General features: G+C 36.7%; 2 protein-coding genes across 6 annotated transcripts; both read right to left on the bottom strand.

The window, feature by feature from the left end:
- Positions 1-531: 531 nt before the first annotated feature.
- mrps10 (mitochondrial ribosomal protein S10) lies at positions 532-7,382 on the bottom strand. Of its 2 annotated transcripts, none has more exons than XM_017710698.2 (7): positions 7,224-7,382; positions 7,063-7,139; positions 3,056-3,122; positions 2,764-2,903; positions 2,553-2,661; positions 2,288-2,377; positions 532-771 (listed from the first exon to the last, which is right to left on the bottom strand). In XM_017710698.2, the coding sequence occupies exons 1-7, from the start codon at positions 7,290-7,292 to the stop codon at positions 691-693; spliced, it is 633 nt and encodes a 210-aa protein (XP_017566187.1). In that variant the 5' UTR covers positions 7,293-7,382; the 3' UTR covers positions 532-690. The 2 variants fall into 2 exon arrangements, with proteins under 2 accessions (XP_017566187.1, XP_017566188.1); XM_017710699.2 differs by having other exon boundaries at positions 7,087-7,139.
- A 3,520-nt stretch (positions 7,383-10,902) lies between these two features.
- Positions 10,903-25,559, bottom strand: LOC108435109 (tetraspanin-6-like). 4 transcript variants are annotated; one of them, XM_017710697.2, is made up of 11 exons: positions 25,236-25,559; positions 25,055-25,120; positions 24,656-24,766; positions 20,457-20,531; positions 20,236-20,331; positions 19,971-20,099; positions 18,287-18,352; positions 17,174-17,257; positions 15,095-15,189; positions 12,901-12,962; positions 10,903-11,463 (listed from the first exon to the last, which is right to left on the bottom strand). In XM_017710697.2, the coding sequence occupies exons 1-10, from the start codon at positions 25,293-25,295 to the stop codon at positions 12,941-12,943; spliced, it is 804 nt and encodes a 267-aa protein (XP_017566186.1). In that variant the 5' UTR covers positions 25,296-25,559; the 3' UTR covers positions 10,903-11,463; positions 12,901-12,940. The 4 variants fall into 4 exon arrangements, 3 of the variants coding, with proteins under 3 accessions (XP_017566186.1, XP_017566183.1, XP_017566181.1); XR_001858419.2 differs by having other exon boundaries at positions 11,425-11,463; positions 15,028-15,189; XM_017710694.2 differs by lacking the exon at positions 12,901-12,962 and having other exon boundaries at positions 15,028-15,189.
- Between the last annotated feature and the right edge of the window lie 498 nt (positions 25,560-26,057).

Here is a 26,057-nt window from a genome sequence, read left to right as displayed (position 1 = left end):
GTTCAACTAATTATGTTACAAATGCAACTTGTGATTTATTAAAGGTTTTCTTGTCTTTAAAACAAGTGTTTTATTGTCTATTGTCTTCTGCACATTCGATAAACATCAACCCCAGTAACCCCTTAGCTTTCATAATTAATGGTGATTAAAAACTGGGCTACAACCCAGCAATGGAGAATTAGACCCCCCCCCAATGTTGTGTGTAGATAAGTAGTGGCTCATGCCAGTACACACAACTGCATGACTGACTGTCAACATTGGTAATGTGTCATAGTCACAGAACAACTGTCAGTTTCAAGTTTACTAAAGTGGAGACATCTGAACTTCACATGGATAATGACTATAAAAATGTCAGTTTTGATCGAATTTAGTACTTTCAAAATGCAACAGTTTACATTTTGAACAGTTTTGGCTATGTTGCAAATCGCCTCCAAATGATCATATTAATTTATGAAATGGCATCTTATAGTACCTAATATTTTGGTTAACAGCATGGCAGGCATTTTATTTTGTAAAATAAATAATCAGAACCCATTGTAATCCCCTTTATTATGGGCAATGCAATAGGAACACGTCAGCTTACACTTATACACACAGTGTATTATATACACAAGTTCAGTTATCCATTATAGAATCCATCTTTATTTAATTTACATTACTCATCAGTAGCAACAGCTAATAAAAAGGTAATTATTGACTGCCTTGCTTTTCTTGGCTTTGGACACTCCACAGAGGCATCTGGATATGATCTGGAACTTTCTCTATAGCAGTCTAGAGGGAGACACAATTTAGAACGGTTAATTTGTTAATATGCAGTTTACACATTTAATTACCTGGGTCCTCATATCATCTGCCTTACTCCATTAGCTAACTAACTTTAGTACACACTGTTGCTACAGCATACCTGTCTAGAAATCTCCAATGCACCGTAACTATAGTTCTGTATCTTAGAGCATGCCCACTTTTTAAGAAAAAATCCGAATCGCACGATACAATCAACGCTAGGAGGGTGAAGGCTAACACAGACTTCCTCCAAGACCCTGTGAAACCAACCACCGCTTCATTTTGAACTGCTGCTAACGCGACGTCATTAGTGGTGGACAGTAACTAAGTAAATGTAATTAGTTTCTGTACTTAAGTAGTTTTTTTTCTGTATCTGTACTTTACTTGAGTATTTCCATTTTGGGCGACTTTACTTTCACTCCACTACATTCCAAAGTCAAATATCTTACTTTCTACTCCACTACATTTTGAGAAATCTGTCGTTCCTTTTGGTTTTTGAGTGTATAAAAACGTAACATGTCAAAACAAAAGAAGTGTAAAGCAAGAGCACCAGTGATGGAACTAACCTAAATAGACCACAATATAGAAATATGTACACACATGCAGTCGTGACTGGCATGTTTCTTTTTTTCTGAATTCATATAAACACTTTCATTTTATAGTAAATTAGTTTTGGTTAGTTTATGTTTATGAACAGAGACCTACAGATCGATACAGTAAAGGAAAGCTTATTTGTGAACCTGAGTTTAAAGCTAGTTTTTATTCAACTTGTAACTAATTTATAAAGTAATCTTTGCTTGGGTGTAAAAAGTGATTTCAGAGCCACTCGGTTCTCCCTGATAAACTGTTTGCCTTCAGTGTTTTGTGCTTATGATAATTTTAATAGATGTCAGCATCACTAATTAATGACATTCTATTAAAAGACTGGTTTACCAAGAGAGACACTGGAGTATTTTCACCTAAAATGAGTTCATGAAGTGAGTCTTGTTGCAAAAATGATAACAGGACATTAGAGCCATAATTAATCTTTTAGTACTTTTACTTTCGATACTTAAGTACATTTGAAGCCAAATACTTGTGTACTTTTACTCAAGTTGAGGTCTAGAGTAAGGACTTCTACTTTTACTGGAGTAATATTTTACCTTGGGTAACTCTACTTTAACTCAAGTACATGATTTGTGTACTTTGTCCACCTCTGGTCATTAGACAGCCGAGCACGCTTGGAGGAAAGCGCCAACCACCAGATCTGTTACATCAGCTAACAGACGCCTGCACTGACTAGTATAGTATTGAGCGATGGAGGGAAAAGTGGGGCCCATCCTACCCACCCAGAGAGAGCGAGGCCAATTGTGCTCTCTTGGACTCCTGGCTACAGATGGCTGTAGCATCACCAGGAATCGAACTCGCGATCTCCTGATGACCCGGCCAACGTTCAGATGCTGTGCCACTCGGGAGTACCAAGAAAAGACATTTTAACGTACTCTATTTCTTGAAATTCTATTACCTTAGTGACCTCCATGGCCACTCCCTCTGGCAGGTTGCGCTGAATGTACTCCAGGTATACCCGTGAAGTGGAGCCTGTTATCCTAGAAATCTGACACAGTGCAAAACATTCTTCAGAACTGCAGTTTTAAACTCAACTAAGACACAGTTATCCCAATGCTGTTTCACTTCCTCGTACTATATAATGTAACCATATAGTACTATATAACTCTATAATAATATATAACGTAACTATATAGTACTGTATAATAATATAAAGGTCTCACCTCAATGCATCTGTAGTGTGTCCTCATTTCATACTGGACCCTGTGTTTCTTAAAAATGTGCACCGACTTCAGAAGTGTAAGTCTCTCTATGTTCTTTGGAGGTTCAAATCTACCACAGTAAACCAAAAACACATCAGTTCACAATTATGTTAGCCAGCCAGTGGTATTGCTGAGGCCTACTGTCATTTTCTTAAATGTACTTCTAACTCACACTTTAGCCAAGGTTAAGCCAAGTTCTTTTGCTGCTAGAGTCGCAAAGAACTCATAACTGTCCAGAACAGCTTTATCATGGCTTTTAACCAACACGGACAGTTTCTGGAACAGAAGGTCAGGTTCCTCTGTGACTGTAACCTGGAGTAAAAAGCAGGAATTAAGCAAACCAATCAAATAGCCTGCTCTAAAGTAGAACCACTGCAAACTCATGAACAATTTATTATGAAAGGTCAAAATTCTAAGGGCAACTTGAATGTGATCAAATTAGATTTTTTTTACGAGAGACTTACGGAAGAAGACTGCGTGCCATAGGCACGTCCTTTGTGAAGGAAGGCTACAGGTATCAAGCAAACGTTGCTGTAACCACAAAGAGAAAATTTTCACCAATTTGTACAAATTTCAGCATAATTAAATGGCTTGATATTAAATACTACTTTCTATAGGAACTTGCTGAGTCAGACTTCACAACAGTTCTTAGATAAGCTTTTGGCTTAAGGCAGAAAAAAAGCATGTTCAAAGCATTGCAAGGCAGAACAGTACATCAGACGTTTTTCACAGACCAATGTTCTACCTTTACCAACAACTCAGAAGGCATGTGCAGAAGGCATGTGCAGATTGGTTGATTGTTTTAGAGAGTAGATCCACCACTGCAAGTTTGTCTACACTGCACCATTTAACATCAAGGCCCTGTTTCACATACATTATCTGACCAAACCTATGTGGAATTGTGGAATGCAGGTGTTTCAGCCAGAACTCATGTCAATCTGTATGACAAAGAAAAAGATTCATAACAGTAGCACTACATTTTTGTTTGTGCTGGTTTATGCCATAGGAATCACTGTGTTGGCAGTGTTTTTGAGAAGAACATTGTCTTATCTGTAACGTCTTATCTGTATTTTCTCATCTGTAACATCACTTAGCCCACCAACATCTAAACTGCACAAATATGGCCTCATTTGTTCGTGCTGTTAAATAAAAAAACATTTGTGATATTTTAATTCTCAGGTTATAAAGCCATAAAGTTTCAATGAGCAACCTCACTCAGCCCCCATCAACGTCCAAATCGCTCAAATTCTCAAGTTATTAAGCAATATGGTTTGACATGTGAACTCACTCATCAGCAGTCTCATGCATTTGTGTTCCTTTATGCCCTTAAAAAAATTGATGTGTTGTTTTGTCAAGTTACAGGCTAAAGAATTTTATTTTTTTTTTTACAATAAATTGACACTGGTTGATGCTAAACATTTGAAAAACCTCCTGAAAAGCCGGCATCCCTGGTTACATAATAAATGTCTTTCTTTAGCTTTATTTATTCAGCTTCAAAATTGCATCGAGTAGAAGAGCTGATTTAAAGTGATGATTTTAAAAAATACAAATTCACTGTTCAATATTTTCAAAACCATCAAGGGTTTTTGTAACTTTGCACAGAGATTAAGGTGCACAAACAATGCTGGTCTTCATGTATGCACGTTAATTTGACTTGTAAAAATGCTCACCAAATATCAACGAAAATTTGACTGGAACCACCAAGAACACAACAGATTTTAATAGCGACCAATGTGGGCTTCATCCTAACAGCTCTGGAATTTTTGTGGATATTCGCTTCTGGTTTTACCCATCAAGTCACAAAGGATTTTCTTTAAAAAAAAAAAACTTGTCCTCACCATTCTAAATCTGAAGGAGTATAAACGTTAATGTAATGTTACAAAAAGGTCTCAGATGACACTGACAGCTACTAATAAAAAGCTTTTACAAGGACAATGAGGGTATTCACAAGTGACACTACTGCAGATGAGAATTTTGTGTACACTGTCAAAACCTGCTTAAGGAGTTTTATGTGCGCAGTAGCATTAGCTTACGTGTAGAAATATTCAACTCTTTAATCACCTCATAATTCAGAGGATCCAGTGGTGTTCGAGAGAATGTTCATAAGACTAAACATATTGGGTTCTGAACATTTAACACGGGGAGCGCCAGAAACAATTTTTCAGAATGCTATTCATTCTGGCCATAGAGAAATGGAGCTTAGACCCGGAGTTCCTAATATGGGCATAAGAGCATGGCGCCGACTACACAACTACAGCAGTCTACAGATATACACATCTAGACGCTGCGTTGGGTCCAGGCAGGAGCATCAACTGTTTTAGGGAGGTCAACATTGCTGCTGGATGGCATTCAATACCATTACAGAGCAGCAGTGTAGGAAAGATACTGCCCAAAATTATACTATTTCAAGAATATTGCATTTAGAAAGTGGGATAGGATTATATAACAGAGGGGACGCAGCGATCCACACTTATGTTTGTGTGATGCTTATTGTTACTGTGATGTTTATATGTAATGTTAGATATGGCCATGTGGTTGATGATGCACCAAGAACCCGTTGATGCGATTTCTCCGGTTTTATATTACACATTCATTTAATCTATTCAGGGGATCTTAACTTTATGTAGTATTTATTTATTTACAATGATGATTAAAGCTTTGTAGCTAGGTAAGTTATAGCACTCCTGAATACATGTAGATATTTATAATAGATTAACGTTAGCACCTTCTTACACAAACCTGAAACTGTCTTATTTGCCAGCTTCTTGTTCTAATTCTCCTGTTTCACCGTAACTGGTGTATCAGAGAGTATTTTGTTCAAATTTTCCCATTCCACCTTAAACCAGAAAGTGACTTCTGCACCATTTAAGGTGGAACGGGAAAACTCAAACAAGAAGTTGTCGAACTGGAAGCCAACTTTAGCTTTGTCCATCTGTGTATTAACATTAGAAGTGATTCACACCTTGATGGATTTGCTGATTGTGTTTCTACCAGTCAGGACCACGTCAGGTGCAGACCGAATACTTTTCTGCTGGTCCAGACAGCTAATTAGCAAGTCGTGGCTGATTTAATCCTTAGAACTCATCTCTCAATATAAGTGAATCTGTTCACAAGCCGATCTTGACCTCTCCAGCATGGCAGACACACAGGCGTATGGCCTCAGATAGAGAAACAACAGGCAACGCGACATCTAGGTAGGTATATCTATGCTTGGAACGCAGCTACTGGGATTTTTTTTGCGTTCTTCACACGACCACACAGCTATCAGCAGAAAACTAGCTCAGAATTTTTGTCGCATTTTCTACTATCAAATTGTAGTAGTTTATATAACACTGGTAAGCACTTTTTCCATCGAATATCTACTTAAAGGTAAAATGTAATCATCTGAAACCACATTGCAAATCTGATGGCTAGCATTAGCTGAATAACATGAACAGACACGATCCGCATAGTAAAATGGTAAAATCATGGGCGCATAACTAAAAGCTAAAATTAACACAAAAAGAAACACATTTAGCTGAGATTACTGAATATTGAGATTAGTATATATGTGGCACTCCATCAACCAGAGCTCAGCCTTACTGTAACACTCTGTATTTTATCTGTGGAGTCTTAAGAAAACTCAGCAAAGTAAGCAAATTTAAAATTGATCAAAATGACTTTTGTTAAAATGTACTTGATTCAAAAATGTACATCAATTCCAAATAAAACAGGCGTTATACATTATAATATAGTACACAGTATAAAATGAGATGTTTAGTGCCATGTTTTATTAATGTGAAAATGTTGTACACGTTTTAATCAAGTCAATTCTGTGCATCACTTTTTAAATGGACATGATTTTCATCATGTACAGAGATCATCCACTGGTCAAGTAACTGGTTTTAATTTTCTGCCTCTCATTTTGAGGCTCAGCAGGCTAACTCTTAGTCCCAGTGTGGTGACCTACTCAAACACACTGGGAAACAGACCCTGTGGTGGACCCCTGAATTGGGCAATGGCAGTGCCTTCGCTGAGCACCTCCCTATAAAAGACAACGCGCGACCCTTCGTTCATCCTCAGAGCCTGATCGATTTTACTCTCGATTGTTTAATAAAGGCATTTTCGTGAAACAGGGCGCATGCCACTCTGAACGATGTGTAACGTTGTAATATTTCTAATAAAGTTTCTAATAAAGCAAGTTTTTAATCAGTTCGTGGACACCTTTAAGGCGTTCTTACGTATTTAAGTACAGAACATTTTCCCTCTTTGCCGACACATTTCATGTGCTGGGATTCTTAAAGGCAGATGTTTATGTCCAGGACTCGATTATGGAGTTCCTGCCCGGTAACACAGCCACCTCTCTCCGCTTGCGTTATGCGGTATGTCCTACTCGCTTTGACTCCACTCGAGAGCTTTAAAAATGCACGTGAAAAGAGGCTTTAATGGGTTAAACGTTCAGTCTCAGTGTTCACTAAAGCACCCCGCGCACCATCGAACAGACGTGAAGACGAACCGTGTCGATGCAGGTTGGTGGTGAACTGTACGGGCACCCGGCTGAACAGCGACCTGCGGAACAAAGAGCAGGATTACGGGAGTCCGCGCTCTATTCACAGAAACACCGACGAGTTACTAAGGAGAACGTTCCTGTACCTCGGATGAGAAATAGTGTCTTGTCTTCGACAAGAGTCGCACACTAGCGATCCGCATGGAGGCCGTCATTGTCAGTCAACACCAACGGAAGGAAACGAGCCGAGGCTTGGTGTATTTTCTCTAACAGAGCGCCGCCTACCGTCGGGAAGTACACATGAAAATGTTGAATTTTAATATGTGCATGTTCCACACAAATTATTTGTTTTAACTTACATCTAGTAAGTAGGTTAAATGGTACTTAATTATGATGTTGATTTTTGAAAATTGTAAATTTAAAGCAACCTTTAGGCATCTTTTTCAGTGTACAACTGGGGTGGTCAGGAGAGGGCTGTGTTGGATTATATGTATTTTATGTATTAAATTACTTTTATTTAAAAGGCCCTTTTTCCTTCAAAAACATGAGGCAGTCACATTCATCTCTGTCTATCTAAAGCTAAAACAGAACATTGGCCAGACTGGGTTGATCTGACAAAATATCAGCCCTTAGCATTTTGCTTTATGCACTGCTAACTATGACATATTAATCTCAGTGGTTACTACACATAACATCGCCTAAACAAGCACATGCTTTCAGTCTCATACTCAGAGTTGCACTAACCCAGCTGTTCTGTGGTGCATTAAGGAGAAAACCTACTTATTTTTCAAAATCTTACTGAGTCAGAATTGTTCACAGCTGTGGTGATAGGAACCAGGCATCTGATGTGCATATTACATGAAGTGGTTATGAATACACTGCACAATGTATTTTTTCTGGTACTGCTTAGATAAGGTTTTGGCCTAAAATGTGTGTTTTTTATTTAAACATTCACAGCATATGAGTACATATAGAGCATTGTAAAATAGTAGTAAGTAATAACTTGGTGGAATTCCTCTGTTACCTTCACCACAGTCACAGGAGAAGTCAAGGAGCTTTTGATGAAGAGCAAAAAACATACAGTTTATCATTCTTACCTTAAACAACTAGAAACTTGGCTAAAGTAGCAGACCTAGAAAGTCTAGCTATTCATTATCACGTTATGATTGATGTAGTATAGCTTAGCTGTAGCACACACATGGAGAGACTGAATATGGCTGTAAGTATGTTTAAGCATATGCTGTGGACTTAAATCAGTCTCACCAGAAACTGAACCTGAATTCCTGATGCTTTTTCAGGTTGAGAAAATCAGTTTGTGAAGTTCATGTGGTAAAATTCAGGTTGTAAAATCCAGGTCTGGAAATTCAGGGAAACATCCAGGGAAAGAGCATACAAGCGTAGATGTAATCAAACTCACTCCTGGCAAATCACTAAACATCTTCGTGGTCACTGACAGAGGCTTCTTTGTGAATATGAGTAAATGCCGAGGAAGGACTATGGCTGAAGAGCACGTCGGTTGAACGTTTCCAATTGTAAGTAACTTATTCGTCGTTTGTTTTTATGTACATTCACACCAGATACTAGTATTTATTGTTTTAATGGTTGTTCATGCAGATAAAAGCCGATGCTTGATTTCTTTCTCACGATGCACACGAAGCGAAGCAGCGGTTGGCGGGCCAGCCTGTTGGCGTCCACGTTACAACATGGCAAGGCATTTTAACATTAATTTGTTTGGCCAGATTTACATCCTTTTATGACCAGACATATAACTAAATAAAGATATCTCTAATTATATTTTGACTAGGTGAAATACCCATTTGAGATGTCTAATTACAGTTTGGCTAGTGTGAATAACATCAAATTTACCTTTGAGCTGTATGGAAGTTCCAATTCAAGATATCTTCTATTAATTACTGACTATCTGAAACGCAGATTTCAGATATGTACAATTTGATTATGACTAGTCATAAAGTAAATGCGATATGTCACTTTTTGTTCTGATTAATCATAATTCCAATTAAAGAGATCTTAAATTTCCTCGTTATTAAAGATATCTTAACTATATTTTTAGATATCTGAAACTGAGATTTCACTAGTGCAGATTAAATTGTAGATATCTTGAATGCAAATAATGACTAAGCAAAACTAAGTTAGGGATATCCAGAGTTCTATTTTTGACTAGTCAAAAGTCTTTTTAAAATATCTCCAAATAAATGACAGCTATCTTGAACATATTTGAGCTAGACAGCTTTTGCATTTCTGTTGTCTTGAATGATAATTCTGACTTGTCAGAATGTGTTCATGGATATCTTGAGTTAAGCACCAGAGACGATTTATTTTCTGGAAGACTTTTAGCTGTCAAGCACAGCGAAGTCAAGGCAAGTTGGTGCTGACTGATTAGCTAGCTAGTTATCACAGTGCATGTTCAGTTAATGTGGCTTTTCCGTTAAGACTCTGTTAGCTTCTGTGTCCTTAGCTAGTAATTATCCTACCAAAAATGCAATAGCAATAGTATGCATTAACGTTATATTAGCTAGCAGGAGTTGCATTGCAACCATGAGGTGTAATCCATTTATGTTCACTCCAGGTCCAGTTGGAAGGTGGACAAACCCTGTACGGCACTTCTTGCTCTCTGGCCCAGATATCGAGGTTCTACCCCCTTGCATCTGAAGTAGTGAGACTCAGCAACCACGGATTAGCTATGTATAACTTTAAATGTTCCATGAGCTTGTTAGCTATCAAGCAACAAAGTTCACGCTAATACAGACACATTTGAATTCTGAAGTCAGTGTCAGAAGCCGCTTCGGTATTTCCTGAGATTTTAGCCCTTTTTGCTTGACATTAATGAACACTTTCCCTGGTAAAAACTCTATATGAATTACGAGCTTTGAGAATCAAGCCAGTAAGCTAACGTTAGTCATGCATCAGTCACTGAATTCATGAAGTAATTCAATTTAGGGAATAAGGACTCGTGAAGTGTAATTTGGTAACACTTTTTCATTTCTTGCCTAAAAACTTTATTTTACTGTTTCACCAACGTTCTCTGGTTGTATTACAGTTTGTGGTTTGTATTCAGTTAAAGGTCCTTTCTGTTATTTTGCTTGACTATTATTTTGTCACTGTGTCCATTTTTAGGCAAGCCAGTGTATGAGAGGACAGGAAACGGAAGGACAAAAATGATCTTGAGTCGGAGTTTTTCTGAACTGAAACTGCCAAAGCTACTCACACATCAGTTTAAATTTGGTCTGCTTTGAACTGGCAAGGGCCAGCAAAGGACGAAAGGTAAAACAATTGCAAGTGAATTCTGTGAGGGAGCTGAAGGAGAGGGTTGACAAAAGCAGACTGTACATTTTACCACGGGCAGATGTATTGCAGATATGAATGTTTTGAACACAGGGAATTACTGTATATTATACACACACACACATCATCTAAGCCGCATATCATTCTGGGTCGCAGGGGCTGTATATTATATATGCTGAGTAAAGTGTACCATTGTGGTTAAAACATTTCTGCACAACACAGGAAACATCACCAACCATTGCAATGTCCAGGAATTCATTCCCAGAACCTCTGCTCCAACACTAAGCGAGACTTCCCCAGTGGTTGAAAACACTTAAAACCAATATTTGGTGGCAGAGCAGGTAAACCATTTTGAGACAAACATATGCATTTTATTTGTCTCTGATGTGTTACTTGGCAGTGGTACTGCATGCAATAAATGCTGCATTGGATTTACAATAGACCCTTCAGGAGTGGCAATCCCTACGTTCCCAGCGAGACCAAGAGTATAAAGAATCTTTGTTAGTAGACCAAGAGAAGGTATACTTTTATTTATTTATTTATTTTGTAAGTTTTAACTGTTCTTGGGAAAATATCAAATCAGATTTATTTGTAGCGCTTTTCACAACTGATGTAGTCACAAAGCAGCTTCACAGAATTCCAGTAAAGACAAAGTTTTAACATGAATGTAAAAACCCCCAGGTGAGCAAGCCAGGGGCAACGGTGGCAAGGAGAAACTCCCTCAGAGCTGAGGAAGAAACCTTGGGAGGAACCAAGGCTCACAAAGGGGGACCCATCCTGCTCTGGTCAGGCTACCTACAAAATTATTATACATTTACATTTACATTTATGGCATTTGGCTGACGCTCTTATCCAGAGCGACTTACAATTTGATCATACTACTAATGATCAAATATTAATAGTAATAGTTTTAGTAATAGTAATAGCTAGGAGTCCATGAAAACCTCAATGTAGGGTGGGCAGCTAGTTCAAGGCAAGTGGTAGTAGCTGGAGCGTGGGCAGCTGATCTGAAGTGGGTAGCAGGAGAGCTCGACAATCAGTCATCCATCAGTGTCCGGCCAGACAGCTGAGTGGTCATTTACTCTGAAAAAGGCAGGGAGATGGAATTAGTTTTGTTCTGTTTGGGTGTATGTAAGACAGAGAATGTGAACATTTCCAGAGTGTGGCGAATGACTCCGGCAGATCTGACTATGACAGCTTAACTAAAAGATGTTAGAAAGGAGGTTGTCAAGTGGCAGGTTAATTAACTGATGTAACTAGCTGAGATTAGAGCTGGGCAATATGACTGTATCGACGTTGTGATAAGTCTCGTCACAATATGCTTTGATGAGTATGACGTACCAACAAGCTGCTTGTTAAGGAACTATAATTTGATGGAAGGAATTGCTAACATTAAAACACATTAAATTACACGTTCCCTGCCCAATTTATTAATTTCTTACTTCATTTATTTAAATGTTGTATAAAAGCAATAGAACAATCAATGTTGTGTTATCATGTATAACATCACAGCTGTGATCACAATAACACACTCCCTCTCATGTTCTATTACTTAAGTAGTCTTTTGGATGGAATATTCTAATCATTTCAAGAATCTTGATTTTGTTTAAACTCACAGCTGGATACATGAATAAACATATGAAAGCAGTTTTTAATGCAATAACCTATCTGAGAAGCATTCGGTTTAGCTTTCTTTTTCTAAACTACAGCAATAATACTGCTTTCCATTATCACCATTACAGGATGTTAAGAGCAGATCAAATTTATATATTATTTCATTTCTGGTTAAAACAGATGGTCTGCTAACATTTTTTCCTTTTTTGTATATTGCCGTTCTAGAGTGACATAGTTCATAAAACGTTTAGCCTGACCAGGTCAGCTTACTCTTAATTTCATATTCCATATAGATTACGTTCATTTATTTATTTTTAACAAGACATTTTCATGAAACATGACACGAGGCAAGTTGGAACGGGAAGTGGTGGCCTATTCAAAAATGACTATGAAAAACCCAGTTATTATAAGAATCCAGTTATTTTGACACATTTCACACACTGAACTGCCTTAAATCCAATGAAACAGAACTAATTATACTCGCTTTGTAATCAAATGTGATCGGGTAAGGATTCTTTAAGTATTAATAATACTGACGTCATATTCATCAAAGCATATTTGATGATTACCACAACGTCGATACAGTCATATTGTCCAGTTCTAAACTGAGCTACGTCAGTTAACCTGCTGCTTGACAGCCTCCTTTCTTACAACTCTTCCCAGTTAAAATTCATAATCACACACTTCAGGTGTTTTAGTTTACAAGCATTGTTCATGTTAAACATTGGTTGTTCAAACATCTGGTAGAATCTGTGCTGTTCTAGTTTTCTATTGTTCTGCGAGGCAGGTCAGGTGACATGCACAAATACTCTTCCTCACAAATTGACTTGCACACAAATGTATTTGAATGATTACATGAGTCTACTTAAGTGTAGAAAAGTGATTGTAACGCGGGGACCCGCCAACCTGTTTTGCCTCACATGCCTCGTAAGAAAGAAATCCAGCATCAGCTTATGCAACAATTGTATCTGCACAAAAAACCAATAAAACAATAAATACTAATATCTGGTGTGAACGTATATAAAAACAAAGGTAGAATAAGCAATGTACAATTGGAAACGTTCCGTTCAGGTTCAGAATAACAAAAAGTTTACAATCTCAAATTCAGGTTCAGGTTCTGGTGACACTGAATTAACTCCACTCTCATAATACCTAATCTAGGGACAGATGACAAGTTGATATCAAATATATCACCATCGATATCAAATAATTAAATTACTTAGATCTGACAGTGAAGCTATAGCCTTATCAAAGCGTTGTTAATATTTTTGTCATGATTCCAGCTTATGAAATTATTAAGGTAGGACAATTTATATTTAATTTTGTTTCACATATAGTTTAAAAAGTTTCCTTCACTTCCTCAGTGATGCTAGAGACTGAGTGTTTTCTCCAGAAGAGTCCTACTCTGACACAATATAAAGAAATACATTTATGATTAAACCTCACTTTCTTCAGCTTTCAATAATTTCAGTACAGATACTCCCATTGAAGACACAGTTTGGTCAAGTTTGTTTCACATCTTGAGTGTCATATACTATAAATGGACAAACCTAATTCTAACAATAAGCAAAATCTGCACTCCGTGCTATACTTATTGCAAGATATGAACATACGGTATGTAATGTTAAAATTGCAATGTGAAAGACAATTTAGGTGACAGTTGTACTCTTTTGGGTTACATGCTTTATTTGCATTAAAAGAAAAAAAAAGTCATCAATATTATCAGTTTATTAATGAACATCCATAACTAACTGCATGGATTTAAACACATTACCAACTTGAGATAAGGTGATTGCACATCCTCCTTTTCCAGGACACGTCCTTTTTTGAGGAACTTAAAAAACTTATGTATAAGTGCACTATATGTGTATGTACATTTTCACTTCAAACATCCTGGTCCTGGAGTGTATATTCATATTTTAGTCTTATCACTGCTAATGAATTAGAGGATAACCAATTTTCTATAGGCCTGGAAAAATCATTGAAATGTCAAAAAAGTCATTTAGAGTGGTCTGATGTGAAATTGTGCGCTGTGAAGAAACGTACTGAGTCAGATTTGTGTGGTGGTGATTGGGTCACACTGCAAATATACCCATTTTATTTACTATCCAAAACAACCAATGAACTTACATGCACTTTGAGTTTTATATGTAATTTAGATAAAGGTAAAAGACATGAACTCTAAACATTTGTTTATGGGTGTTATTTTGCCATACAACACTCTGCATGGACCTCTCTGCTATTAATTATTTGAGGTAGAATTAAACACTTTAGCATCTGGTTACTATCACCATGCCCAATGCCAAGCAGGCATTTCCCTGCATTTGAGCACTGTGGCTGAATTCAATTAAATATTAATTGTAAAGCCTTCCCAGAAGAGTAAAGACTAATACTGCAGCAAGGCAGAGTCAAATTTTGTATTAATAGCATTGATTGAAGAAGAAACCTTGGGTTGGCAGGTGTCCATTATTATTTTCACAGAATGGAAATAAATAAAATAAACATATGCTTATATGTCCACTTTCAATCTGGTGTAAAGATTATAAAATAGCTTATTTTACATCAGTAGTAGTGGATGCAGATAAAGATGAGCCAAGCTGCCATAGCACTGAATATGTGGGTAATCAAATACAAACATTGGGTCCCTTTTTTGCCCAGATTATTATAGATTATTTTAAATGTTACATGCCATGTACTCATACAATAATAGTTACCCATTAAATTCCTCAAAATGTCATCCAAAGGTTCCTTTATATTGGATCACCAGATATGATGGAAAACCCAAGTGACACAAATTATGGAAAAAAGTCTCACTGCCACACTTCCAAGTCTGAATATGTTTATCAAATTGCACATATAAACCAGGTTTCTTACTTTTCCACAAAAGTGTGCATTTTTCTGACACTACTAGCCACATCCATATCTGGTCATCTTTGAACCTGCAGTGGGACAGGTGAGTGCCATCTGATATGTAAATGTACTAGCATCCAAAAAGACAGATAATCTTGTTACTCTTGAGGTTATACATCTTACTCATGTTTTGGAAAGAAGCTATCTGGTTGGATTAGATCAGGGCATTTTGTCCGGCTGGAGCTCGTACTTTGTCCTGCTGTTGTTATCCCTTGAGAAGTCTGTGCCTGGGGTCCGTGTATGGATTTTATACCACAGCAACAAGACTGCTATCACGGCAGCAACCTGTTCAATTATAAATTATTCAAAATTAGGAAAACGTAGATTGGCACTTCTCCAATTTGAGGACAACATGGTCAGTATAGAAAAAGTATAATTCTTCTTATAGCCATTAACCGTTAGACCTCAAATGAATGGTAAACAACTGTTCAATAACCAGAAAGCCTGGGGGTGGTCAATTTAGTGAATTATCTACTAAACATTTCCATGCAAATGAACATATTCCAATTTTGTAATTAGCATTGACCAGTGCAATATGACCATGTGTTTGGCTCACAAGCTTTTTGTATGAAAGCTATTTTATGGTGTCAATTCCAATTCAAAAGCGAGGAAAATCGTTCTTGCACACACTCATGCAGGTGAAGAGAACTACTTTTTATATTTAAAAGGGCATGTAAAAATGTAAACGTTTAACCTATAAAATAAAAGTTCATAATATTGTATTGCAAGTGGTGTACGAAGCCTTCTCGACACTGTTCTACAATTATTACATACATTATATTACATATTAAAATGACTCATCACTACCTACTATTGGTAAAATATCCTCTGTAAAAAAAACAGTATTGAAGGTGGACTGGAAAATTTGCATAAGATGCAAATAAGAAGCCAGTTTCAGCCTGGTCAGCTGTGTTTTTGTACCTACCATGTTTCTCCCAAGCTTAAAGGAAAATATAGATAAACTATTATAAACTATTTTACCCTATTTTTTCAGGAGTGACATGAATAGACTAACCTCCATCTTTAACCATAATCCTGCAACTTACTCAAAACAAACAACACTGCAAATGGTTGTGTGTAATGATAAGAGCTTCAATTAACAGCAATTACCTTAGAAACATTTTTCCATTAAAAAAATAACGTTATCTTTGCCTTTAAAATAACCATGACATGATATTTTGTATAAAACCTTTCTTGTTTGAGACTCTTTAGTAACCATGAAATTAAGGGTTAAACCAAGTTGGGCCAGTCAAACTCTTTGTCCTTGCGTGTTAGCGCGTCTTTGTACGGAAATCATTTTCCTTGCACGAGAACGGTGTTCCTCGCTTGCGCATTTTTAATTAGATTTCACACCATATTAATTTGTATGTCTGCCAGGTAAAAAAAAAAGACTTTATTCTTCTGTTTTACATTCAAACTGTGACTCATTAGGTCTAAATCATGTATTTTCTCAAGCTTCTGGCTTATTAAGTCAAGGTTTGTCAAAAGAGTTCAAAAGACTTTTAATATTTACTTCTAGTAATTATTCAGAAAAGAAAACTATCAATAACTTTGACTATCAAAATCTGCGCTACACCCAAAATATTAAGAAAAGAACAATTACATTTTTTTTCTAAAAGTATTTGGTTTTAGATTTTTTCCATCATCACATTAAGAATAAAGGGATATGAATTATAGGCATAAACAAGTTTTTTTTTTATCCATTGCAAATATATGAATATGTTTGAAAAAACTTTCTGTCTCTGATCACGAAATCAGACAAGGCATTAAACAGCACTCAGCCAGTTTTTACTCTCAGTCTTGTTAAATGAGAATAATTGCTTCATTAGTATTTGAGGAGTGAACTACTGTACATTAAGAAGTAAAAAGAAAAACATGCAGGAGAGCAGCAACCACCCCTTTGATCCTAAAGAGCTGTTGTGCCTCTTTAGTAAATTGCAACAACCAGTTTACAATGCTAATATGGCATAAAAGCATCAAAGACAAAGAATGCTCACTCATATTTAAAACATTTTGAAAAGCTATAGGTTGTTCCTAAACTTTTAAATAACAGTGTATGAAAATCTCCATGTCATTAGTACCTTTTTAGTATCTTTACTTGAAGTGAATATAAATAATACTAGGAATTCATTATGAAATAACCTTGTAATGTGAGAGCATAAAACTCAAATGTGCAAATGTGCTAGATTGAAAGCTGAGAGTTGATTTAATTTGTTTTATGGTTCGTTAGAACACAGGCAATGCTGTTCCAGATTTTCTTTAGTCTCACCTCAATAGTTGCTAATGTAAAAAGTATTCCAAGTAAGATCCGTAGGTAGTTCATCACTTTTTCCGTTAAGATTGGCACACAGCTCTGTGGAAGACAGATTATATTATTTAAGCATGAGAAGGGCCTGACCAATAAGAACATTTTATGACCAGTACTGATGACACAGTGATTTTAATAAGATAGAAATACTAATTTAATGATATTGGTTGATACACAGCACATTAAAATAGTCAGATGCTACCATTCATTTAATTTCCAGCCAAAATGGCCATGAACCCTTAGAACCCTAGGGTAATTTGGGGTAATAGTTTGGTATTCGGGTCAATTACAATTGCAGTAATAAAGCATTTACATGAGGAAAATCACAAATGCCATTTGTTGTTGTTTTCAGGAGACCCTAGGCTACTCAGATATGTATTATTTGGTATGCAAATGCTACAAGAAATTGGATATCTTTATAAACTTGGCTAATTTTTTTATCAAATATTTACCTACCACTTGCACCTAGTGTACAAGTATTTCATTGTTCAGCACCAGAAAAAAAAATTAAGCATAATTAAGTGAATACATTGTTCAGTTTTTTATTGTACCCTTTGCATTTCTTTTACGTTCCTTTTAGAAGACTTTCTTTCAGTTATTCAAAGAAATTTTCATGAATATTATAGTATATAATAGTACCCTATATGAGGATCTTTCTGCTGCTCATGGAAGGGCAGGGAGGTCCCTGAACAGAACTGTATTGCTAAATATAACTTGCTGCAAATGGAAATAAAATATTTACTTTTACAAAGTGGTCCTGACTTAACTCCTGTTTTTTCATGTATATTATTTTAACAAGTGCAGCCTCCTTACACAATTTATGTAGTTTATCAGAACTCCTCAGAAACATCTGAAAAATGAAACTTAAAAAAAACTTTAAAAAATAATTAAAAAAATAATTAAAAAATTAAACGGACTGTAATAGTTGTCAGACTTCAGTCCAACAGTTCATTACTGACACCGACAATCATATGAAACTATCAAATAGCTTAAACTATTTCAAATCATCAGTAATGTTTGATCCTGTAAGATTTGTAGAACCTAAATATATAATTTAGTCATTCAATCTCTTACCATCTTGTAAACAGAGTATTCTGTATCCTCTGGTGATGCTGGTTCACTGTGAGCATTTCTGATCCACTGCATAAAGAAAACAGTTACACTGTAACAGACTAGTTGGAAGCTCAATGGTTAGGACAAAGATAGCAATCTTACTTAATAATAACTGTTATAAGGACTGAATGATGTTATTTTAATAATTTACCAAAATTTAAATGCAAAACAAAATGCTCCACCACATTTTATCAAGTTCATTAGGTCCATATTGTCTTGGTTGGCTCCTCCCACTACTCCATGTGCTCCTGTGTTTTGGTTTAGTCCATGTGCCTTTGTTTTGGTATCTGTAGTCCTGCCCCTCATTTTGTAACTCCGCCCTTGATTGTTTGCACCTGACCCTCGTTATCCCTGTGTATTTAAGCCCTGTGTTTGCCTCTTTGTTTAATGTCTTGGTCTCTGTTGTTTGATTTTCTGTTTGCTGTGTTTATTCTGGTTTATGTCATGTCTGCCCCCCCCCATGTCCCCCAAGACATGTTTGGTGTCCAAATATTACTTTAGAACTGGATGCTAGGCCAACGTTGCTAACAAAAGTCAATAGACACCCATAATGGACCAAACTGTTTCATCAATACATGAATAAAAACGTCTCTCAATCCACTCAATTCACATCCAGGTCTTAATTCAGGTTGGAAAGTAGACTTGTTTGTGTGGTTCAGAACACAGTATCACTCCAGATGTACAAAGACTTTTTTTAGGTTTGTGCGAAATTTCAGCATGTATTTACAGTTTCTGAAATAGTTAGGACTATGGACACCCAGTGTTTATTAGCACTGTTAGCCTAGCATCTCCAGTGGAAAACTAAAGCTTCAAAGTTTGGCACAAAACGTGTCTTAGCAGATCAACTGCATTTAGAGTAAGCGGAAAGTTTAATTTATTGCCAAAGTATACCGTTAAACTGTTGATGTGAGTTATTGTTTTTGATGCATTGCTAATAATTTCTTTTTCTGAAAAGTGCTGTACAATGTTGGAATGACATCCATCCATCCATCTTCTAAGCCGCTTCTCCGTCAGGGTCGCGGGGTTGGAATGACATGTTAATTCTAAAAAAATTCAGTTCACTCTATACACACAGGGATAGTGACATATGCCCAAGCACAATTACTGTTTATTAGCTAAGACGATGTGTCTTACTAACTTATTTCACTTAGAAAATCAACACATTTTGTCCCAGCACAAAACATGTCATTTGACTGAGGGTGTTCAAACTAATGCCGCTCAGTCATCCCAGGAAGGATAGAAATCACAGTACAGAACAATGTTAAATTAGTTTTTGAATGCATTCAGGGAGGTAGGTGCATTAAAACTTAAAATCTGTAAGACATACAACAAACACGCCTATTTTCATGCAGAACCATAAGCCAGTGTTCAGAATATGAATGGTAACATTTTTTTAATATAGGAAATGATTGTGTTTGCTAAAATTGAGAAAATTCATTATTAATATAAGACAAATAAATAATAGGCACTAAGTGATAAAAGGTCATATAAACTTTTAAAAAATATTTTATATTATGTTTCTGGACATTATTAAATAGTTTTTTATTTAATATAAATTACAAGCTTCCCTTTTTAACTGTATTTTTTTTTTGTATTGCAAAGAAATACATAAAACACCACTGCTAAATTTTATGTGAAAACATACCTCAGTATTGTGGAACTTTGGAACACCGATACATTTGTCCTCTCTGTCTTGGTAGGCTGGAGGACAAAAACATGACTGTGGTATCGCATTTTCCCAGTCAGTGTAATCATTAAGACCACAGCACTGAGCCTGTTAACAAAAATAAAGACAGAGATAAGACACTGATGTGCAGCTATATCTGTTGACCTTTTTTGTAGACCACATATTGCAAAAAACACATACCCCTACTTGAAATTGTAGTATCCTTAGTAGTAATTGTACGTACCTTCTGTTGTAGTTTGTTTATCTCTCTCTGGAACACTGCCTCTGTATTATAAAGTGAGGTAATTCTGCTGTAGCTCTGCTCAATCTCCCTCTTCAACTGATTGAACGACAATAGAAATATCCATTCAACATTTCCATAAGAAGAAAACCTGATTGCTCATGCTGAAAAGCAGCAGTGGGCTTTAAACACTGATGATATCATTTAAGAAGGTAGGCCCAAACCTTTGGCTGAGCAAGAGTTGCTATGATTGCCAGGACGATGAGGACAGTGAACTCAATAGCCATGAAAACACTGTACTGTGGAGAAAAAGTAAACATACAAAACAGAAAATGAGCTTTCAGCATGTGTTCTGTCTTGAGATGTTTTGGTTAAAACACTGCCTGTGTTTTGTAATGGTATGGAATGCTTTTGGATCACCAGTCTTGATTGACATTTATTAGAATGCACTTGTTAGTCTGCCAGGTTTTTCCAGAAATTACTTATTTATAAATCTTTTCTTGATTATTATTATTATTATTATTATACACTCAGGACAACATATAATATTAGTATATTGTGTGTTAAATATAGCTTAAAGATGTTAAATGCATAATTGAGAAAAATCACATTTTTCTGGAAAGAAGTGTTGTATTACTTTTGCAAACATCCAATAGGCTACCTAATTGAGTACACATTTTTATTCTGTTGCAGCTCCTTACAAACCTGAGCCAAATATTCAGGCAAGAATAAACTGTATTTCCCCCATTACCTCAAATGTTGTTGATAGCCAAGACATGTTTGGTGTCTAAAATTTGCTTCTTTAGTTTTGCCCCAAGCTAACCTTGATCCCTGCGAACTATCAAATTACAGACCTATCTCAAATCATATACATGAGTCATATACATGAAAAATTTCAGTCTGGTTTTAGGTCACATATGATTCTCTGACCAAGGAAATGTCTTTGCTAGTCCTCCTTGATCTTAGTGCAGCATTTGACATGATAGACCACTCTTTATTACTAGATAAGACTAGACTTGTAGTGGTAAAAGGAATAGCTCTTTCCTGGTTCAGATCTTACCTCACTGATCACAATCAGTTTCTTAATGTAAACGATGAATCGTCCTCGCAAAAGTAAAGGCTTATATGTGTGTGTGTGTGTGTGTGTGTGTGTGTGTATCGCTGCTGTCGGAAGAAAACCTTGTATCTCCAAAATAGTAACTTTACAGGAGAAGGAAAAAACATACTTCACTTTCAATGTAAGTCAATGGAACCAGAATTTTTCCCATGTCATTTTGGGTCATTTCCTTTAGGCCTCTCATCACAAAATTTACAAACAATGTAAAGAGTAACAGATACTTGCAAATTATGTCAAAAACTGAAAAATGCCAAAAATGGAGATACAAGGTTTTCTTCCGACAGCAAATATATATATATATATATATATATATATATATATATATATATATATATATATATATATATATATATATATGTGTATATATATATTTATATATAAAATCAAGCAAACCAGATGATCAAATGTAACTTTGCTGTATAAAACATAGAAGACTGGATATCAAGTAACTTTTTCCTACCTAACTCAAATAAAACAGAGGTCTTGCTTCTTGGTCCAGAAGCTGCTAGAAACAAACTGTCTAATTTAGTCTGTAAAAAAAAACAAAAAAAAACTTCCCAACTTTGGAATAATCTTCCAGTCAGTGTTTGGGATTCACAAGGACACAGCCTCAGTCTTAAGGTCTAGGCTAAAAACTTACTTGCTTAGTCAAGCCTTTGGTAATTAGTTTACCCTGTTAGATAAACAGTGCACATCATGGTCATGGAGTATTATGGTAAACTGGGAGTGTTGGTGCTGTCGCCCCACTGCTCTCACGTGTTCACTCAAGTTTGCTGGCAGTGGAGCGGAGGGGTGCTGACATCTCGGGGAGGCCTCATGTCTCTGTTACCTTTCTGGTTGCTCCCTTCTAGTTAGGCTGTAATAACTAGACCTGCCGGAGTCTGTGCTGCACTCTGTTAATACCGTTAATACTGTAATCTGTGATCAGTCACTCTTTACAGAACTAACTCTCTGTGTGCTTTCCTTTTCTTTGCCAAGTTGAACAGCTGCTCATCCTGTGCGGTCTGTTGCTTTTGCTTTTTCTGCTTTGATCAGGTTCCCACTGCTCGCCAGCCTTCTGTACCAGCTTGACCACCACTGAGCTGTACAACGCTATGCAAAGCTCACCCTCATCAACTGATCCTCCTGATGCTGCTGCTGCTGCATAAGCTAAAACTAATCTAATTAGCCATTGCTCTGCCTATTTTCCCTGTTTTGTATTATGATATTTTATGCTAATGCTGTTTGCTATCTGCCCTACGATGGACTGATGACCTGTCCAAGGTGTGTCCTGCCTTTCCCGCTGCGACCCAGTAGGAGAAGTGGCTTAGAAAATGTGTGTGTGTGTGTGTGTGTGTGTGTGTTTGCTATGTGGTGTCGGCCAGAGGAGGATGGATTTCCCTTTTGAGTCTGGGTTCCTCTCAAGGTTTCTTCCTCTTGCTCTTAGGGAGTTTTTCCTTGCCACTGTCACCATTGGCTTGCTCATGGGGGCTTGGATCAGGAATTTTCTATAAAGCTGCTTTGTGACAACACCTGTTATAAAAAGCACTATATAAATAAACTTTGACTTGACTTGCTAAAAGGGTATGTGACTGCAGATTTCCACTCCAAATAAGCCATCAATTTCCACTCGTTATTCAGTTGGTCTCAGTCTTCAGATACTCAAAATAAAAAAAGAGAATAGATGCATACAAGTTGACTAAGAATGCTAAAAATAGTAGCAGCCATTATGAAGCTTTAACATTGTGACATTTTTTATAGCTAATGCTCTCATACAGTCTCATATAAGCAAACCACATAAGCATGTTTACTTGAGATTACTTTACAACTTTGACAGCTTTGATTACAACAGTTTGAGGCAAGTGTGAAATGATTTAAGCATGCATTTGGCACAATACTAACAGATGAAGATTACATGTTAACATCATTAGCCTCATAGTTCTACTTCAGCATGAAAAGTTTTGAATGCCAAGCTTATTACCTACATTTGGGCTAAGAGGAAAAGTCTTTCATCAACTTTACTGGCTTTAGTGAATTATTGCTGCTTTTGCTTCTATTAAACCCAACACAATATTAACTTGGAGTTAACAAGTTTGGATGTGTATATATAGACCAGTGTAGTCATTAAGGGTCAAGATAAGTCAAAGTTTATTTATTAGTGCATTTTTCATACTGAGGAGGAAGGCACATCTAAGCATTTGCATAGTTGACCGTTTTCCAAATCATGATGAGGGGGAGATTTCATAGAGCACTTGCTCTAACAACAACAGTCACTCATGGGGTCAGTTTCCTGGACAAGAATTGAGCATAGTTCATGATAACCCAATATGGAAAGGAATATATAAAGAAAGAAAGAAAAATAGAGTCCAGTCTAGGCTCAATCCCTGATGAGGAAACCAACCCATGAAGTTCTGTACAATAACTTAATGGATGTGGCTTATTTTGTTTACTTTTATATAACATAAAATTACTTGAACAAGCTAAAATACTTTCACTAGTGAAATTTCATGGCAAATAGAAGTAATGTTTGATGTTTGCAATTGTATCATAGTTCATCACAAATAGTTACAAAAAATGTAATGCCAACTTGGTTAGGACAAATGTTTATTTGTTAATTATTTCACTAGCTATGTTTTCTATGAATTGTTAAATCATAAACATACTAATCAGCAGTTGTTCTGTGTGGGTGCATTTACTTAAACGCATTGTAATGTAAAGCATAGTAAGCTTTAAATTATGGGCAATCCGTCTCCAGAATTGTATTTAGCTACGTAAAAATTGGTCTTCAGTTTTTTTATTTTTAAAGTTTATGTGAAGAAAATTAAAAAGCACCTATATTTAGGCTGCCTATATGTTCCCTTTGCTGTTAATTAGAAAATTTAAGAATCTTCACATAACGTATAGATTCTCCCACTAACTAAGAGTTCCTCCTAGGATGTGTACATTATGTTGATTTTCTTAGACCCTTAGTAATGTTCTTCTCACTCACATCTTAGTTACAAAAAATGGTTCGCAAAATTCATCCACTGAAAGTTCTTTTAGGGAACCAAAATGGGTTTGTCTATGACATCAAGCAAATAAATGGTGAATGTACTTTTAAGAATGTTTCTAATGCATTTTTTCTCAATAAAAAATCTAGGCAAAAAACGTGTGAATGCTGTTTCTGTATAGCTATGCATTTAGAGCAGCATAGTGTAATATAAGGTGAGATTATGTTCTGCAGAGAGAAAAAAAAACAACTGAAGATTTTCAGAAACACTGTTATTAAGGTGTGCATGCTATAGTCTATGTGACTTAAAAAATGTAAAAGGGAAAAAACTGTCTAACCAAAAGCAGAGGCAGCACTTGCTCTTTGTAAGCTCCATACATTCCAAGGATAGAGAGCAGGATGGTTGCCAAACCAAATCCAACACTGAGGATCACACCCTGAGTCAATTCCTGAAATCAAAACAACAAAAACAACACCTTACGGCCCACTGGAATATTAATGCAGGAACACAGGTTTGCTTGAATTAAACATATACACGCTCTGCAAGGAGGTAAATATGAAACTGCAATTCTGAGCAGTTCATGTGCTGTAAAAATCTTTTTACTGCATTGGATTGGCCAAAAGAAAGAGTTACAACATACAGCTACAGAACAAAATATAGATAAAGTGTGAGATAATAGCAGTAACTAACTCTCTCTGACAAAAAGCCAAGAGTATAATAAGCATATTTCACTTGCCTCCAAAGATGCAGCTTTATCACTGTTTGCAACTATACCAAAAAGAAGCAAGATCACCCCAAAGATCTAAGGGTAGAAAGTGAACAGGAATAAATGTGCAGTCTATAAAAACAAGTAAAAACACCTCCACAATTGCTTTGAATATTAAGATACATCAAGTATGCCCCGGCTAATGTCTTACCGCAAGCAGAACGTTGAGAACAATGCACAGTCCTCTCATGTAGGTGCTCCCTTTAGCCATTCTGAACAGAGCGAGGGCACTTGGGATCCAGCCCTTATGATAAATAAGCAGAGGTCCAGGCAGTGTTTTTAATGTGGTTCTTGGCAGAGGCCAGGCTGATTTAGAGCTGTTTAAAGATACCTCATCAAAATGTTTTGGTTATAGCAGTGGAAAATGACCAAATTTGGAATCTCAAATGCCTTTACTGGACCCTTGAGCAAATCTGCACGACATTCTTGGCCATAAGAAAGACTGTGTTCGACTGGGTGCACCTCACAGCCTGGCTGTTCGGCTTTTGGTGGACAGGGAGAACTGTTTCTAATGAGCCAAAATTGGTGGTGGGAGATGTTGGGCTTTGGGCGTATTTCCTCAAATTATGATAAATTCCTAAGATCACTGGAGTACATAAACAAACTCACAGTGGCAGCAGTTATCTCAAATCACACAAGCGCACACACACAGAGTGAACTAGACATGGTTAACATTTCCTTGAGATAATGCTCTGTCAATACTTGTACATAGTTGGCATTCTCCTTTCAAAGAAAATATGCATGTGCGTACACACACCCACCCACCCACACACCCACCCACACACCCACCCACACACACACCCACACACACACACACACACACCCACCCACCCACACACCCACCCACACACCCACCCACACACACACACACACACACACACACACACACACACACACACACACACACACACACACACACACACAGCAAATCAGGACATACATGGCATGTAAAACATAAAGCATTTTGACAAAA

This window comes from Pygocentrus nattereri, chromosome 1 (assembly GCF_015220715.1).
Source record: "Pygocentrus nattereri isolate fPygNat1 chromosome 1, fPygNat1.pri, whole genome shotgun sequence".
Taxonomy (NCBI): domain Eukaryota; kingdom Metazoa; phylum Chordata; class Actinopteri; order Characiformes; family Serrasalmidae; genus Pygocentrus; species Pygocentrus nattereri.
This window is presented reverse-complemented; position numbering and strand designations above follow the sequence as displayed.

Excerpts from the sequence above, each read along its gene's own strand:
- LOC108435109 (XM_017710692.2), bottom strand. The coding sequence starts at position 25,295 with ATGGCTAAAGGGAGCACCTACATGAGAGGACTGTGCATTGTTCTCAAC. Across the intron at positions 25,121-25,235 it reads TTCTCAACGTTCTGCTTGCG|ATCTTTGGGGTGATCTTGCT; the intron begins GTAAGACATTAG and ends TTCTACCCTTAG. Across the intron at positions 24,767-25,054 it reads ATAAAGCTGCATCTTTGGAG|GAATTGACTCAGGGTGTGAT; the intron begins GCAAGTGAAATA and ends TTTTGATTTCAG.
- mrps10 (XM_017710698.2), bottom strand. The coding sequence starts at position 7,292 with ATGACGGCCTCCATGCGGATCGCTAGTGTGCGACTCTTGTCGAAGACA. Across the intron at positions 2,662-2,763 it reads GGCTTAACCTTGGCTAAAGT|ATTTGAACCTCCAAAGAACA; the intron begins GTGAGTTAGAAG and ends TTACTGTGGTAG. Across the intron at positions 772-2,287 it reads TGGCCATGGAGGTCACTAAG|ACTGCTATAGAGAAAGTTCC; the intron begins GTAATAGAATTT and ends GTCTCCCTCTAG.